This window comes from Stegodyphus dumicola, chromosome 3 (genome assembly GCF_044657685.1).
Source record: "Stegodyphus dumicola isolate Sdum_Otavi_A_Nest chromosome 3, ASM4465768v1".
NCBI lineage: Eukaryota > Metazoa > Arthropoda > Arachnida > Araneae > Eresidae > Stegodyphus > Stegodyphus dumicola.
Genome location: NC_140770.1, coordinates 55,757,467 through 55,776,332, shown reverse-complemented (window position 1 = coordinate 55,776,332; position 18,866 = coordinate 55,757,467). Strand labels below are relative to the sequence as shown.

The 18,866-nt window shown below is 33.1% G+C and overlaps 1 protein-coding gene across 2 annotated transcripts in view; it reads left to right on the top strand.

The window, feature by feature from the left end:
* Positions 1-549: 549 nt before the first annotated feature.
* LOC118187258 (mitochondrial outer membrane protein SLC25A46-like) overlaps positions 550-18,866 on the top strand; it is a 42,359-nt gene continuing 24,042 nt past the window's right edge. Inside the window, exons 1-4 of one of the 2 annotated variants that reach the window (XM_085812903.1) lie at positions 550-693; positions 801-1,105; positions 7,497-7,539; positions 7,624-7,681. In XM_085812903.1, the coding sequence (XP_085669029.1) occupies positions 940-1,105; positions 7,497-7,539; positions 7,624-7,681 (267 nt within the window). In that variant the 5' untranslated portion in view covers positions 550-693; positions 801-939. The remainder of the gene's footprint in view (positions 694-800; positions 1,106-7,496; positions 7,540-7,623; positions 7,682-18,866) is intronic. The other variant, XM_035357441.2, reaches the window with a different exon arrangement.

Below are 18,866 nucleotides of genomic sequence, written 5' to 3'. Positions count from 1 at the left end.
TTAAGTCAAATCTTTTTATATATATTTTTGCTTGAGATATGTAATTTAAACTGAAATCACGATCATATATTTCTCATGGAATGTCAAAGTTCATTTGTATTATAAAAAAAAAGTGCATGAGCAATGAAAATAAATAGAATAATACTTTTTGATTATGTTTTTACCATGGTCTTAGCAGTTATGCCATCATGTGTTCTGTTCAACAAGATTTATTTAGTGCAAACAATACTACGAAAAAATATTGAAAAATACCTTGTTTTACAATATTTATTTCCCTTAATTAACTTAAATATCGTTTTTCATTTTCTAATGCTTTCCTTTACGAAAAGAATTTAATGTTTACAATTATTTTCAGCATTCGTACGAATTCTGTGCATAAAATAAACATTTTCTTTAACAAAATACTTAATCGGAAAGTATATACCCGGTATTTCCGGTGTATCTACCACATATAAAATGATCATTTTGCTTTAGTTTACATTTTTTCCATTACCAAAATCATGTAGCAGACGCGTCGGCCGATGCGTCTTGTCTCCCGGGTGACGTCACTACCAGCAACCAATGGCACGCTTTTTCCGTTCCTGGCCTAACCTTAGTATATTAAAGAACCTTGACATCAGCCATATTTTCCTTATCTTCGACTCCAAAGAATAAAATACAAATGAAAACTAATAAATTTTCTGAAATTTTATGGTAAATAAATGCTTCGTAAACTGGCTTCTAATTGATTTATTTTCGTACTATCTTTTAGCTTGCTTAATTCAATAAGCTCTAAATAAAATCTTTTACTTACATTTCAGGTTATCTTCCAGCCATTTCAAAGGGTTTCTTCATACAGTTAGAGGAAGAAGTAGAACTTCTCATCTTTTATTAATATTTGTTGTTTTCTTATAAGCGAGAACGAACAAGCGGAAGGAAAAAGTGTTAGATTGCTTTTAAATGTCGTCGAGAGTAGAACTGTTACCTATTGATGAAGAAGGCCGATCTCGCTTAAGCAAGCCAAACCTATACGGATCTCAAGGCCTTCTAATGACTGATTCCAATGTGCCTCATCCGCAACCTGACTATATCCCTGAAAATCTAGATACTGGTAACCACGGTTTAAGTAATTATAAGGTGCTTGATATTTTAAGTACTTGGAAGGTATTTCATGTATATTGAATTTATTTTATAATCTCATTGCAATGAATCTTTAATGAAAGAAATAAAACTTTTAAAATAAAACTTTTGAGCACATAACTTTAAAATTTAATAAATTAGTAATTTAAAGAAAACTCTTACTTTTAATACAATGAAATTAGATTTTTAAAATGTAAAAAAATAGTAAGTGGGAACATAACACTCAGAAAATATTTCTGTGCATGTTTTTAGTTTTATTTTAGAACATTAAAAATTAAGACTTCTCAAAGTGAAAAACCTTTAGTAAAAACTCTATCCAATTTCTAGGCTAAACTAATGTACTGGAACTAGAAACATAATAATTATAATTTAGTCTTTTGATTCATCAACTAAAGTGCAAAATAGACCACTTATTTGGCGTTTGTTTGGCGCTTTTACAAGAGCAAGAAAAATTGGATTTTTGTCAATTTTCTTTGACTTTTCAAGTGAAAATATGTCGATGTATACATGGATAAAATCAAGGGAGTGTGCAATGCCGTTTTTGTGCAATTCTGGGATGTTTTGGTTGATCTTTACATTATGGTAACTTGGCGATTTTTTGGCGAAAATTTGGCAACCAACTCTCCTACAGCAACCCTCTATTTTTTTTTCCCCGCCGCCATTTTGTCTTCACGAAGTAAAGACATGTTTCTTTTCTTTTTATCTACTGAACACTTCTTCCAACAATCTACTAGCCGAATTACACTTATGCTAGAAATTTTATCAAACAAAACTGCTTAATCATGACAAATATTCACTGCAAAATTGGGAAAAAGTGCACAATACCATACTCCTTACGCGTTTTTCAAAATAACACATACACATAAACCATGTACACACCGACTTATTTTTACTTAAAAAAAATCCCAGAATTGCACAAAAATGGCATCGCGCACACTCTTCACTATATCCATGTACACTGCTTTTTTCTCATAAATTAGAAAAATTTCACGAAAATACATGACAATTTTCTCAATCTTTAAACCCGGTAAAAAGAACATATATGAAATTACCTGATCGCGAAAAAGTATTTACCCTTTACAAATATGAACATTTCCACATATAAAATAAATAAAATATCCAAAAACTTTTACCTCTAAATCATCTATTACATTATACATGTCACCAACGAATTCATACCACAAGCATTACAAATGCTTAGTATCAAATATTTAAATTATTTCCATGCACGTTTACTTCAACTAAAATGTATACCAAATTCCTACAAACATAAAATTCACAAAATAACTATCATTTCATTAAAATATAATTAAATTCAAAAACACTACTTAAAATATAAATGAGCACATACATTAAATTAATAAAAATTACCTTACAATCCTAATTACTTTAAACTAAATCATTGCTAATAACAATTTTCCCAATAATACCAAATTCCTTTCCACCTTACATTTAGAACAATGCATAAAAATAATATCCTCAAATAATTAAAAATACTAACTTACCTAATCTTCTTCAGAATCTTGATTACGTGGCGGATACACTTTTCTAATTCATTCAATAAAATTATTGAAAGATTTTTTTCTGCGAATTTTTCCTCCATACTTCCTCCGCTAAATAAAAAGCAAACTTCTCTTTATCACAATGCCTAAATACCCATTTCGAATTTACTTTAGTTAGGGCCGTGGGATCCAAAAATTAAACAACACTGTTTCACACAACACAGAATAAAGCTAAATACAAAATTTCCACATTTTTTCCCGATTTCCCCCCTTTTCCGTTTAAAGAACCGTAATTCGTCCATTAATATCACGACATATCCCATGATCTCTCATTTCCCTCACGCAAAATAATGCGTAATCGGAACTGAGTACCAAAGTCCCAGGTAGTAACCTTTATCGCCTCCAAAATGTCGCCAAACTACCAGTTACCATATTGTAAAGATCAACCGATGTTTTTTTAAGTGAAAATAGGTCGATGTGTACGTGGATACCGAGTATGTGCAATTCTTAAAAATGCCCCAAGCAGTGGGCAATTCTGCACTTTCTCCCCTTTCATTTTTATAATTAAAAATTTATGGGTATTTTATGCGCACTATTTTTTAGAATTAATTGAGAAATAAAATAGTGTCAAAACTAAAGGTAAAACTGGATATTATGGTCCAGTTTGGCGCATTTTCGAAAAATTGCCAAGTCGCCAAATCAGTTGTTTTCGAACATTTCAGAAAATTGCTAACTTATCATATCGCCATATTAGAGGGTTGCGAATTTGAATTAATTCTGTAAACATGAAAAAAATAGATCATGTAAACATGCAAAAATATCTAAAACAGGACTTCAAGAAAAACGGGGAAAGTGCAGAATCACTCACTACTTGGTGCGTTTTTAAGAATTGCTGCACATACTCAGTATCCATGTACACATCGACCTATTTTCACTTAAAAAGACAAAGAAAATTGACAAAAATCCAATTCTTCTTACTTTTGTAAAAAGCGCCAAATAAATAAGTGGGCGATTCTGCACTTTACCCAAAGTATTTGAAAGTTAATAACTATGTATTTTTAGGATCAACAATATTAAAAGTTTTCATAATATCATATATCATTTTTAAGACAGTAGCAAAAGGGAGTAAAGCATTTTATCATGAAATTTAAGAAATTGTAATAAGCAATAAATGATCGGAAAGCAACGATTAAGTCGCCAAGTTAAGCCTTAACTTGGCGACTGGACCGTAATCTCCAGTCTAGCCAAACTGAAATTATCATTGGTGAAATGAAAATATGTGAACTAATTTCTTGTGGAATTTTTTTTTTTTTTTTTTTTTTTTTTAAGTGTTGATCTTGTTATACATATTGAATTGTATTTTAGATATGTTAATCTCTTGTACATGAAACCATAATCCTTAATCTTGCGAACATAGTTTTAAATTGTATTGTAGATATGTTGATCTTGCAAATTTTGGATACATGAAAACAGAATTTGTAAAATTTTATGAATGTTTGAGTATTTTCCTGAGAACTTGCACTTTAAAGGGGAAATAAATTGTTTTCCAATGAGTGCCTGGCTATTGTGGCCTTTGGGGCAATGAACAAGCGGCCTTACTTGCAAAAAGAGGTGCCAGCTTACTACAGCATCCTAATATAGCCATTTCTTATTGGAGGATTAAACTGTTTTCAAAAAGTTTATTTACGTTTAATTTCTCATGAGATCTTCAGACTCGTACAGAATTAAGAAGTTGGAGAATGATAACTTCTCTTATTCCTAGTAGTCCAAGATGCAATGCAGTTGTGGTTTTTCCTTCTGTCTACAGGACATGATTGACTTGCCTGCATCGCATAGGTATTTCAAGCGATCCTGTTTGTCCACTTTGTATTTCTGGAGAAGAAGTGGACAGGGACCACCTGCTTCGATATGGTCTCTTCATGGTCTTACAAAGAAGTCGAGATATTGGGAGGCAAGAGCATTCCTAGGCAATGGCTTCGGTCTTTTTGTTCTTTGTTCTATTGTTTGTAAGATTTTAGTTCTTTATAACTTTTTGCCTAGCCATTGAAAATAATAATAAAAAAGTTTGTGTATTTTTGGCATAAATGCAGTTTAATTCATTTGCGATTCTGTGAAAGCATTGCATGCATGATAGCTTGATTTATTTTTGTAATGGATAAAATGCCAAGTATTTGTTTTCTGTAAGTTAATGCTAAAATTCACAAAGAAAACTGTGATTTTTGTTACTGAATAAAAATTGAAACTAGGTCATGGCTTTCGCAAATGCTGTATACTTCAAAGTCCAAAATGTGGACATCAATCTATGGAATGATCTGATATCCATACCACCATAAAATAAAACAAATAAATAGGTTAAAATACAATAATAAAAAGTTGCCTCAGTACAAAATCAAGGAATGGAGAATATCAACAAAAGAAGGAGGTGTGCCATAAATGCAATTTTTCTCTCAATTAACTGAGATTCCAATATGTCAGTTTCAAACACTTGCTGTCTATGGAGCTGCACTGTAGCCAAGAAAAATACATTAATTGGCATATTGATGTTGATCAAGATCACCCTTTCAGCCCTTGAGTTCTTGAGAAATTCAATGATTATTTTTCTGATTAATATTTCTTTTTGCATTGCACACGTTTGTTTTTGTAGTAACGAATCAAAATGGGACTGTGGAGTGTGCCAGCTAATGAAAACGTGCTGCATTTCTTCAGAAATATGGCATTTTACTGAACAGTAGATAGTTAAAAACTCACATTTTATGAAACTGTACTATACAAAGTTCAAGATCGAGGCTCATTAAGACTTTCCGGGGACTCTGGATGGGGGAGTTTTCTGGATATTAAATTGTCAATCTAAATCTACCTAGATGACATGTAGAAAATATAAAATTAAAATTCTGAAATAGTGGTTTATGAAATAATGAAGCATTTGATTTTAAGGCAATCAGAATTTAAAAAAAAAAAAAAAAAAAAAAAAAAAGGCTCAATATTCATTTATTTACTTTCTTAAACATTTCTTTCAATGTAAGTCGCTTAAGTTCCTTAATTTTTTTGCTAATACTTTCTCTTTAATACTATAGGTAGACATAAATTCTTGTTCAGTTACTAAGTTCCATTGTTCAAGCCCTGTAATTCTCATATTGAGAATTCTCATCGAAATTTTGATGTTCCAAACCACCTCTCTGCCACCGTCTTCACTATTGGTAGTGATATTTTCTAGATTTAGAACCATGCTACTGATTTCACCATTCGTTAGTTGACTAATGATTTGGACATTGTCATCTTTTTCATCTTGTTTGGACATTGTCATCTTAATGAAAAGCTTCAGTTATATTTCATTATCAACTACTTCTCTATGTTTCTTCACAAATTCCATTAATTAAAAAAAATTGCTTTTTTGTGTGTGCAGTGTCTGAAAACCTCCAAATTCTTGGCTATTTTCATAAAGCTTAGCTGGTGTCTGTTAGTGATATATCATGAGCTTGGCACCTAAAGACATGTTCTTCTACTAAATTTTGTCTTTCTTTTATCACACACTGATAAAGCCATGCCTGATTTATGTTACTAATTTATTTTATTTTGATTTTTTCCAGGGCTTATACGAGTCCTGAATAAATAAATTCTCACATATACTTAAGGCTTGTCCAGAGCCGGTGCTAGACGTTTTGTGGCCCAATGTAGTCTCTGCAGGTTCTAAATTCTACTGCCTAATGCTTTCGTAAATTCTAAAAACTTTGCATCCAAGTTCCTTAAATTTTAATAATTCTGCCATCCCTTAATTTTGTTGCTCAATGCTTCTTGAAATTCTAAATTCTGCCCCCCCCCCCGGTGCAGCCACACAGCTCTGGTGCCAGTCCTGGTCTTATCTGAATAACAGATCAATCGTTCTCAATTTCGGAATGCACAGCACTAAATGTAATCCTTTGGCCTATGAGTATCATTTACAAAATCTATTTTTTCCATTTGGAAAGAAATTTCTCCTTATCAACACACTCAACTCTTCGCAATGCAGTTAGCTGAAGCTGTAATCATTGCCAAGCATAATGTGAACATAAAAGGTTATCATGATGTTTAGTATTCAATTACTGATAAACAAAAATTGTTTTAGACATTGCTGCACGAGTCATTTCTCAAACAGCTGTGAGTTGATAGTCATGTAATGAAAACGTGAAAAATAATGAAAAATGATTTTCCATGTTGGTCATGTTGGTTATATGATATTAGAATGTTCTGATTTGAGTATACTGAAGTAATAATGTGGCTTTGGAACCAAATTATTGATTATACAGATTTATGCTAATAAATGATTGTTTCAGTATGGAGGTATTTTAACATCAAAATGAAATTAAGAATCGGGACTGTGTACATGTTTTATTATAAGAAGTTTGTTGGTTGCCTGGAGGTCTGTATTTTATCATTCCAGATATTGAACATCCAAATTTTGGTTCTTGTATTGTACTTCAAAACAATCACATTTTATAGTAAAGCAGTGTGAAAAATTGCAAGCAAAGTGTACAGTAGGGGTCAGAAACTGGTTCAAAAATAGCTATATTTTGTTTAAAATAGCTCTTTGCGTATTTTTTGTTAGAGAGAGGAATATACGTTAAAGATATTTTGTGAAGAACTACTGGGAATATCCCCAATTATGAATTGGTATAATTACCTCTTAGACGTGTGTGTTTGTTTTCTGGGAAAAAGTGGAACGTGTAAAAATAGGCAGTACTGGATGCATCAATAAGCATAATGAAGGTCCAAAAAATATTTCTTTCCAAAATTATCAACTGATTTGCATCATTTTGGTGGAGATGTGAAAAGTATTAAAGCAAATTTTATTATCTCCTCTAATTATTATTATTATTATTATTTTTTTATCTGTTTCAGATCATGCCCAGAAATTTGCTGGCATTGGACTTGAAATTGCAAGGTAGAAAAGTTTATTTTTTGCTTTTTGAAATTTTAGGTTTTCTGTTATGTTTTGTTTCGATGAGTACTTTTCTGATTATTTCAGTACGGTGATTGGGAGTTTAATATCTCATCCATGCATTGTACTCCGAAGGCAGTGTCAGGTAAGTTAATGTATCTATTTAGAAAAACTTAGTTGAACCAATTCCAATGGAAAAAAAAAAGGGGGGGTTAAGAATACTATTTTATCAGAAGAAATATGTTAATGATAACTATAGGATCTCTTGGGATTGTTCTCTGTAAAATATCAATAGCATACTAGTATTATTTAACTTTTATCGAAAAAATGAAGGCATCTAGAATTAGCATAATATTCATAAATTTGCTGGACTAGTTTAAAAAATTTAAATGTAGAATTTTCTTTAGGAGCAGGAGTGCAAATGATGAAACAGATGTCTGTATTCAGGCTATAACACTGAACAGCTACTGGCACCACCTATTGATGAAAAAGAAAAATAACTATGAAATAATTTCTTTAAAAGCTGAGAGTAAAGACAGATTAGGACTGGATTTATTAATTTGAATTGAAAGATTTTTATTAATAGGAAACGCCTATAAAAATATAATTCACCAACCGATATTTTTTAAATAACTTTGGCTGCAGTAAAATGGAAAATATGATTTTCTAACCAACAGTGTTGAACAGTGGGAGATTTATATGTTCCCCCCCTAACATTTGTCTCATGTTTTTTTTTTTTTTTTTTTTTCCCCCCGTGAAATTTTAAATGCTCTTTTAGTTTGACTAATGCAAATTGAACCACATTAGCAAGGAATCCTATACATACCCCATGAGTTCATATCCAGAATGTGTTCTTTAAGCATAGAACTACAAATTTTATTGATAAAAGAGAAAACAAGCTGAAAATTGAATTTCTGAAATATATGTACAATTTTATAATTAATAAATGGAAGGAAAAAAATGATAACATAATTCTTATAATTTTCCAAAACAAAAGAGAACTTTTTGGTGTATTGAAATGAGAATTTTTTTAACGCTTGCCCAATAAGATTAGGTAAAGAGCCTCTGATGCTGCTTTTAAGTAGTTTCATTCTTGATCAAAAGCCAATCTGGAGAAGGAGATTTGAAGTGCTCATAAAAGGAATAAATAAGATGAAGCTAACTTCTGTTTAATGAAATAACTTATTAAGTCAAAATACATATTATAAAGAATTCTGCTGTCATTCCTTTTGTAATGTCACTCAATTCTTCTTGTCTCATCAAAGAAATTATCTATGCTTCTTTATATTTTTAAATGTTTATTACACTTAGAAAAAATTACATACTAGATCACTAAAACTACACTACTAATAAATGAAATATGTGCATTAATTATTATAGGGCAATTTCATTTTCACAAAACGACTTCCATCAACCTTCCTCTTTCTGACATCTCTCTAGGTCTCCCTCTCAGAAAACTCAACGTTTGGCACCTCTCAATCTGAGAGCTAGTGCTCTCTAGGCATCTCTTGAGTTGATGTCACCCATACATCACACACCCCATCCAAGATTGAAATTGGGTGAAAGCCTTTTGAAAATATGACAAAAAAAATGGTTACATCAAATTAAAAAATTACTTACCTATTAATGTCAACAAATCATTCAATAATGAAGTTGAAAGATACATTAAAATACTTATACATATTATTTCTACATCTACTATGAGACATACTCTAAAGCTGTAACATATTAACAATTAGTAAACAAAATAATTCTAGAATACAATAGAATAATACTTAGAATATTTATGGGTGTCATATAGTAGATGCAGAGGTGTTTGTGCTCCGGGGATTTTTAACTTCGATGCCCGGAATCCAGGGATCATCGTTCAAAAGGAAGTAGGAATAATAATGAATTATTTATTTTGATCTGGGTAATTTTGTTTGCTTTGAAAGCAGCAAACGCAAGGTCAGTGTGTGTGGTGAAAACTTTTCCTTTCTTTCTCCAAAGGCAGTAATAATGCGTGAAAAGGGGGAAAAAACTTCTTTTTTGTTCTTTCCTTATTGCGAGTTATGACTCATTCCCCCGGTTCTCGGACATTCTCTTCTGGATTCTTTTCGGCAAGTAGGCGCGGCAGAAAAAAAAGGGAGAGACTTCATTCTACCAGATGTGCGATCATGTGACTCTGGGTTCAAAGGTCTTATCTCTCCTGGCGTGGCGCCAATAGGTAGAGAAGGGGGATTTTTTGCCGTACAGTGGTGCCTCACACAACGAACTTAATTCGTTCCAGGAGCAAGTTTGTTATGCAAAAAGTTCATTATGGAAAACGCGTTTTCCCATAACAATATATGTTAAAAAAATAATTCATTCTGTAGCATAAAATATGCTAAGATGACATAAAAAAAGATAAATTTTTTGTTATTATTTTTATTTAGATGCATCTAAAAACATAATTTAAAAAAAAAAAAAAAAAAAAAAAAATTTTAATTTTAAGACAGACTAAGTAGAGTCTACCGAATCTTGCACATCTTCATCCATTTTCTGCTTTTTGGCCGATGGTTTCATGAAAAACCTGTCCAAAGTCATTTGTTTTTCTCTTTTCTCCAACATCTGCCGGAAATAACGGACAAGAGTATCGGAGTAAAGATCATTGATCCTGTTTTCTTCAGTTGAATCCGGATAGTGGGCATTGTTAAACTCCTGAACTGCTTTCCATTTGACCAGGATGTTCTTGATGTCAGCAGTTGGGATTGGTTGATTGTTTGATTGTTGCTCCTCGTTATCAGATGACGCTTCCCTTTGAGCATTGTCCTGTTGCTGGACCAGAAGTGCTTGGAGCTTGACAGTTGTCAGCTTTTCTTCGTGTTCCTCAATAAGCTCCTCTACATCCTCTTCCTCTACCTCTAATTCCAACCTTTGGGCCACTGTGATGATGTCCTTCACTACTTCTGTGTCATCAACTACTGCTTCTTCCTGGGTCCACGAAGGCACAAGCATCTTCCAAGCAGAAATGAGGGTCCTTTATGACACTTCTTCCCAGGCCTTCTGTATAAGTCGTATTGCCATAAGGACATCAAATTTCTCTTTCCAAAACTTTCGGACAGTCATATTATCTCCACCAAACTCGCATTCTTCAAACACCTTATTAAAGAGGGCTCTAGTGTAGAGTTTTTTAAAGTTCGCAATAACTTGATTTGATTGCATCCTTATTTGTCAAAATGGTGAAAATGGTGGTCTTGCTGAGGCCAAACTCTTTGATGAGGTCACACTGTTTTACCCCACATTCACTCCTTCTAATTATTTCCTGTTTCATTTTAACAGAAATCACCTTCTTGCTTTTCTTAGAAGCCATGATATAAAAAAAAATATTGATTTGAACTTAAAATAACGATATCGAGTTTAACTTAAAAGGAGGTATTGCTGCAATACGTGCTTAAGTTAAGCGCAGCGACTAACGACTGCCTGCAGTGCCTGCGTGGAAGGATGCAATACATCGGCAGCGATCGTGAAAGCTCGGGCAAAGCAGTCGCGGGAGCTCGGACGAAGCAGTCGTGGAAGCTCGGGCGAAGCAGTCATGGAAGCTCGGGCAAAGCGGTCGTGGAAGCTCGGCCGACTTCGTTGTGTGAAACGAAGTTCATTGTATGAATCACGAAATGAAGTTCGTTGTGTGCAGCGTTCGCTGTGCGAGGCGTTCTTTATGCGAGGCACCACTGTATTAGCTATTTGTCATTGATCGCTTCTCAACTTTTTTTTCTCCGCTGTGTAAAATTTTCGTTTCATTTATTGATGCACGTGTAAATTTTTCATTTCGTTTGTTGAAATATTTTTTTTTATTTATGTACGCAAGAGAATTTCACTATGAAATTTCTCGATATAAATAGTGATATTATACAATTAGAAGAAGGTGTCCGGAATGCATTTAGGTGGAATTTGATTGAATGGAGAGATGGTAATGGGGATACCATCGGCACATGGTGCAAGAAAATAAATGTTGCTGGACAAGCATATTGTGTTTTTTGTAATTCACTGTTGAAGTATGGTGGGGAAGGACTCAAGGCTTTCACAAATCATTCTAAAACTGTGACGCACATAAAATATTCAAAGTGCATTAGACATTCAATGACTTTAAGTAATTATGCTAATCAAAAAATACTGATGACTTACTGGAGACTGATGCTTGGCCATTGGATATAGTGACAAGAAAAGCACGCCAAGAGATATTAATAACTTCGTTTATCGCCGAGAATTCTCTTTCTTTCAATGTAGCTCTCAATTTAATTGAACTCTGCAAACAGTTGAGCTGCGATCAGACGGCACTAAACTCGTTGGAAATGTCCAGGACTACTGCATGTTATAAGATGAAATATGTGCTCACAAAAACTATTAAGGAAAATATCATTAAAACTTTAAAGGAGACTCCATTTTCTCTAAATTTGGATGAAAGTACTAGCAATGCTCAAGAAAGTATACTGGCAATATTGGTGCAGTTTTATGACAACAATCAAAATGAAGCTGTAGTTCATCATTTTGCATCTCTAAAGATGGAATCTTGCAATTCAGAAGCTGTTTTTAAAGCAGTTGTTAATACTATTGAAGATAATAATATTCCATGGGCAAACTTAATTAGTGTATTAATGGACTCATGTAACACCATGCGTGGAAAAAAAAGGGTGTTGAAACCAGACTACGATCAAAGCACCCCACTTATTAGATATTGATGGTGACACATGTCACACAGCTAATAACTGTGCAAAACCATTTGCTTCATGTTTTGATAGATACTTAGAAGATTTGTTTGATGACATCTATTTTGATATGAAAAGCTGCAGTAAAAGAGAAAATTTTTTCAAAATCTGTGAATCCCTTGCCATTAAAAAACTTAAGCCCTTGAAGAGACCAGACCATAGGTGGGTGTACATTTTATGTGTTTTAGAAAGAATCAAAGATCTGTGGGATGCTCTTATTGCATTTTATTTTCACTACTTGGATAAAACTGATAAAGGGGATTATTTTTCTTATGTTGAAACTGTATACAATAAAAGAAATATTTCTGCAGCTCAGAAAAAAATTGTTGAAGGGGTGTATTCTTGCTTGCATTCCCAACAACTCACAAAGGATGCTTTAGCTCGGAAAAAAAGAATACTAAATGGGGTATTTGTTATGCAAAACAAAACTTTATTGCATGTGGCATTATATTCAGCAGTATTACCAGAGTTCAACACATATATTAAATTATTTGAAACAAAAAAACCAATGCTTCATTTAATACATTCCAGTATTTATAAATTGATGGCAAAATTTTTCTCTTTTTTTATGAAGCCAGAAAATATAGAGTGATTATTATAATGATTTATTAAAGGTTGATGTCACAAATCCAGAATTCCATCTGCCTAGCAAAGTAATATTTACTGGTGCAGAAGCTTCCACTCTCCTGAAGAAATTATCAAAAAATCATCCAATAGCAAAAGAATTCCAAATTTCTCTGATGAAAGCTTATATAATACAGCACAGCATATGAAACAGAAATTACCCCTTAAAAATTCATATCTAATTAGTTTTACAGCATTAGATCCAGAGCTAAGAGGTAAAACCAGTACAATATTAGCTTTTGAAAAATTATCATCTTTTATGTCCCATATTTTTAGTGATAATGAAAAGTCAAAAGTAGAAGCTGAAATAAGGTTATACCAGAGTGATATTGATATCACCAAAGAAATGCTCTACACATCTGATGAAAGTGGAAATCAAGTCAAGTGTACAATTGATAAATATTGGTCTAAAGTTTTTAATTTAAAAGATGATTTCACAAATGATTATAAGTATCCTACATTGGCTAAATTGGTCAAAGCCTGCCTTAGCTGCTTCCATGGCCCATTAGTGGAAAGTGCATTCAACTTAATGGATACACATGTCACTGACTATAGAACCTCTCTTAAGATTGATTCCCTAGATGCAGTGCAGACTATTAAATATGATTTAATGGCTTCTAAAGAAACCTCATGTGAAAAATATGGCTCAAAAAATCCAATGACTGATCCAATTCACTCTTACTCTTCTTCCAATGATCTCTTACTGAATATGAACAGAAGTTAGAAAACATATCAAGAGGACTTAAAAACATGTATTTCAGATGAGTCACCTATAAAAATCTCTGAAAACCTTCTACATTAGCAGAAAAGCAAACTGCTTCTACATCTGCATGTGCAGTTCTCGAGGAAATTTCTTCAACAAAAATAAAAGTCAACCTTCCTGCAATTATGAAGTTCACCACAAAAGAAAGACAAGCTCACAAACATCAGAAAATTAAAAAAAAAAAAAAAAAAAAGCAGCAGAAATTAGATAATTTTTTTTTAAGAATTAATTCAGATAATTTAAAATATTTACATAAAATATAGTAGTTTATATGTTTGAAAATTTATGGTTATTAATTTTGCAAAAAAAAGTAATTCATTGAACTTTTATAATTAGGTCATTCAATACTTCATAATTGTAATTTTTCATTTTTCTCACCTCCCCCCTTCTTGAAACTCCAAAATGTCGGTAGTAAGTCCGTAAAAGTTTCAGGGGATTTTTTGGGGTCCCACAAACACCCCTGTAGATGTAAAAGAAAGCACAAAAAATAATCCTAAGAGCTTACAAATGACTATGAAGAGTTCTTTGCTTTCACACTAGTCACACGATGGTCTCCAGTCTGTACAACGCATCAGTATTGTTGAACTTAGCACCTGCGAAATCATTTTATCATATTTCTGTAATGCTAGAGCCTATCTCTGTAGCTTAGAAGATTGCTGTGCATTCTTTGTAATAAAAGTTAGTGGGTTGTGATCAGTAATCAGTACCATGGGTGATTCGAAGATCCATCTTTCGAACTTTTGCAGGCTCCAAATTACATCGAAAGGGAAGCCTTTAATTATATAATAATATTTATAATTATAAATCCAAATTATAAATATTATTATATAATTAAAGGCTTCCCTTTCGATGGTTGACCAAGCCTGTTATTCTTTGGTTATATTTTTGGCTAGCATAATTAATTAGTACATCTTTCTGTCCTTGCGTTCAGATAAGCAAGCACCAATATCTGTTGAGGATGGATTATATTTAGTTATAAAAGGTAACCCTGGAACAGGGGTGTAAAGACTGGTTGCCTCCACAAAATACTTCTTTAACTCCTCAAATGCTTCGTCAGTTTTTTCTGTCCAGCACAGCTCCTCAGGACTTCTTCTTTTGGTAAAAGGTTTTTTTTTTTTTTTTTTTTTTTTTTTTTTTTGGTTAATGATTAAGCTGCTTCTTCACAATGTGGAATGTAATCGTAGGCATAGAAAACTTTTTAGTTGTTTCTTTGAGGAAAAGCTGATTTCTGGATCAGTATGTTGACTGACGGAACCAATTGTTTGTCATAGATACTTACTGTGAGTTTTACTAAAGGAACATTTCTTGAGATTTACCAAAAACTTTCGTTCTAATAATTTTGAAAAAATGATTTCTAGAATTACTAAATGTTGATTCTAGCTCTCTGAATAAACTGCTGTGTCATCAATATAGGCTGGAGGGAAGTCTTTGTATTTAGTAAGTGTTTGATTCATCACTCTGAAATGTTGCAGCAGTGTTGCGTAGCCCGAAAGGCATGACTTTCGGAACGACGAAGCATTTGAGGAGTTAAAGAAGTATTTTGTGGAGGCAACCAGTCTTTACACCCCTGTTCCAGGGTTACCTTTTATAACTAAATATAATCAGTACTGAGCTTGATGTGTATTGAATCATGTTAACTCTTGACTTTTCCAAGGGTCCATGCATCTCATTTTTGATTATGAATGATTCGAACTTGATCTATAATTTTGCTTCAATGATGCAAATATACTCTATCACAAAAAAATGCATGCACCCAGAAGAAATCAAGCAATAGTCACGAAACTCGGTAGGAATGTAGTCTGGTAAGAGATATACAAATGGTTTAAATTTTGATGCCAATGACAATGAGACAAGGGTAAGCGCGCTATGTGCATATGAGATATGCAGTTGGTTGAATTTAAAAGCATAATTTCTCGTGTTGTAAGGCTGTTCAGACAAATCTGTCGACTTAGATGAACGATATTGTGACTAAAAATGCCTCTGAGATGTAACCGGCTACACAATATGAGCAGTTGTTGGACTTTGAGAAGAAGTGTGTATAGCAGGTTGGTCGAACAGGCATATCAGCTGCCACTTCAGACAGAACTATATGGTAGTTGCTCGGTGTTGGTGACATTAGATCATGGATCTAACGTTGTGGAGGGTCAGGATGCCACAGAAATGCAAACGAGGGCAAGGACCATAAGAGTGGCTACTTCCGCACCAACAACATCGCTAACATCGATTCGACTGCATTTACCAGCTTCCAGGCAAGTATCAAGGGAAACCGTTTGGTAAGGACTGGCCGATGCTGCTATATGATACTCATGTTCATTAAGACACCTACTACTGACTTCACGTCGTAGACAGTATTGACTGAATTATTGCCAAACTCAGGCAAGCTGGAGTGTGGCCGACTGAAGGCATGTGATCTTCAGCGATGAATCCCGATTCAGTCTTGGTGCTGATGACCAATGCATACGCATGTGAAGGCGGTCAGGTCAGCGATCCGATCCTGCATTAGTTGTCGAGTGGCATACATCGATTATACAAGGTGTGACACTTTGGGTAGCTTTGGGATACATAATCATCTCTAGTCCTCCTTAAAGGCAGTATGACGGCTGGCACTTATGTGGACATTTTAACACAGGTTGTACTGCGTATGCTGTCAAGTCGCACAGGTGCCATTTATCAGCAAGACACTGCACATCTCATCAACATACTGCACGACTCTCCAACCATATATTAAAGGGATACGATATACTTCCGTAGTCTGCCAGGTCACCAGACCTCGCCAATAGCACACATTTGGGACATGCTTGAAAGGCAACTGCAGCTGTCTCGGGATATTGGTAAATTAACTGCCTAGTTCCAAAGATTATGGCATGATCTTCCGCACAGGATCAATAATTGCTAATAATTTCATCTGGTTAATCGTGAGGATGCTGTTTTTGCTATTACGGAATCACCTGTCTCTTACTCAGGCATTTTATTTTTAAAGGGATATTTTGTTTTTCTGGTTTGTTCCATTGGGGATAAATTTTAGTGAGCTGTATCAGTTTTCCACATGTGTGATATATTTATTTTTATTTACTTTGTTTCTCATACGAAACGGGATATATTTTGATTCTCTCAGTAAAAATTTCAATTATTTGGTTGTTTTCTCTTCTCTCAATAAAATTTGCAATTCCATTCCAGATATGAATTCGTGGAGTATGAATATATATATATAATAAGATGACTTGAAGTAAGCTGCAACAGATGGACGATGGTACTCTGCATTGTATCCTGGGGAGACTCTACTGTGTAGTTAGAAAGGTGACAGGAAGGGGAGACTTGTAGACAGATGTGGCCTAATTGAATATAATTTTTATTGGTTTATACAAACTAATTATTGAAACATATTTTTCACTGCACGTGATCTTGGGCATAATATGCATCCTACGATTTTATACAGAGTATCATATTTTAGATAATGTTGGTAGCAGCAAGACAGAGCAAAGGGAGTGAAATAGAGTCTTGACAGCAAGAGAACTGAAGCCTAAAACTGTGCAGTTATTTTTCAGGAGGCTTACCAAGGTAGCATTTTGGCTTAAATAGAAAAGTTTCACTTCTCGAAATTTTGAGTTCAAGTTTGAATTACTTGCCTCATCCGTGTTATTCAAGTCATGCAAGATGGAAAAGTTATTACAATTTCTAGAATAAAAAGAGGGAATTATGGGCTTACCACTAGTTTAAATTATAATTTTGATTTATTTTTTATGTTATATATATGTCATAATTTAATGCGTAGAAGAAAACATTGGAACTTTTAACAACTTTCGACATATCCATCATAGCTGATGAAGAAAATAAAACTAGATTTCTACAGATCACCAATCTTTATTTTCCCATATCAAATATCATCTTTTTACAGACAAGATATTTTTTAATCATAGTGAGAATACAATAATTTCCATGTACACTGATTTTAAAGTACATCATCATCTTAAGCAAAAGCAGCAGCATGGATGAGGAGTGTCTTACCAGGAGGAAAGTGTAAGTGAAAAGGATCACAGCAATTCAAAGAAGAAGAGAGGGAGTCAAAAGTTTCAGTTTGAGTTAAAAGGGTTTTGGTTTACAATTATTTTTATTGGACAAGAGGTAACAGCATTAAGCGTTACATAACATAGAAAGAATTACTGAATTGGGAGAGCAGATGAATTTAGGGGGAGAGCATAAAATCTAGAATAGTTAATTTTGAGGTCACCAACTATTTTCTTAAAGCAGCTATTGTATTTTGTTATATCATACATATTTATAAATCAAGATTCCTTACAGTGTGGTTTAATTTACATTTGTTAAACTAAGACAGCTTTAAAATTTCATGCTAAGGAACATGAAGCACATGGTAAGAAAAAGAAACACATAAATGTTCTGTTGGTCATAAAATCACGTTTTTTATCTTACTGCAGTCAGAATTATTCAAAAAACACCCATCAATAAATTAGATTTTCTAGAGGGGTTTCACATAAAAATCTTTCAGTTCTAGTTTTACAATCCCAATTCCAATCCGTCTTTACCCCAGATTTTAAGAAAATTATTTCATAGTTGTTTTCCTTTTCATTAATAGATGGTGCCAGTAGACTTATTTTTATCATTTGAGAACAGTCTTCTCTTTAGTCATTTGCACTTCTGCAGTTTGCAAAGAAAATGGTTCTATATTTAAAACTTTGAAATTAGTCTCACAAATCTATGAATATTTATTACACTGATTCTTCTTGCCTTGATAATTAAGAATTCTTAGCTCCAATAATCGTAATTTGTTATGTCATTTTAACTCAGATATGGAAGTTAATGTTTTGCAGTTGGTGTTGAATAAGAATTTTTATTGTACGATGAATTTGTAAATCATTTTTGTAATTAGGAATAACCCAATGATTGGAATAGTTTCTGGTCACCTCCAGAGTAGTTATTGGTGAGCATCTGTTTTTGATACTAACAAAGTACATATTTATGTATTTTTATAATAAAGTTTGAAAGCAATTAGACATAATGGAAGAATATAACAATTTTTTTTTAAATTTTGTACATAAAGGAAAATTTTACACTGATAAAATTTGGGTGTAACATGAAGTTATTTGGTATGCATAACATTTATGAAATAATAATTGCCTAATGAAAACATTTGTAACATTCAGTAAATAATTAGCAGCTAATAATTTAATAAGCAATATTTGTTATTTCATCATCTAATGGGG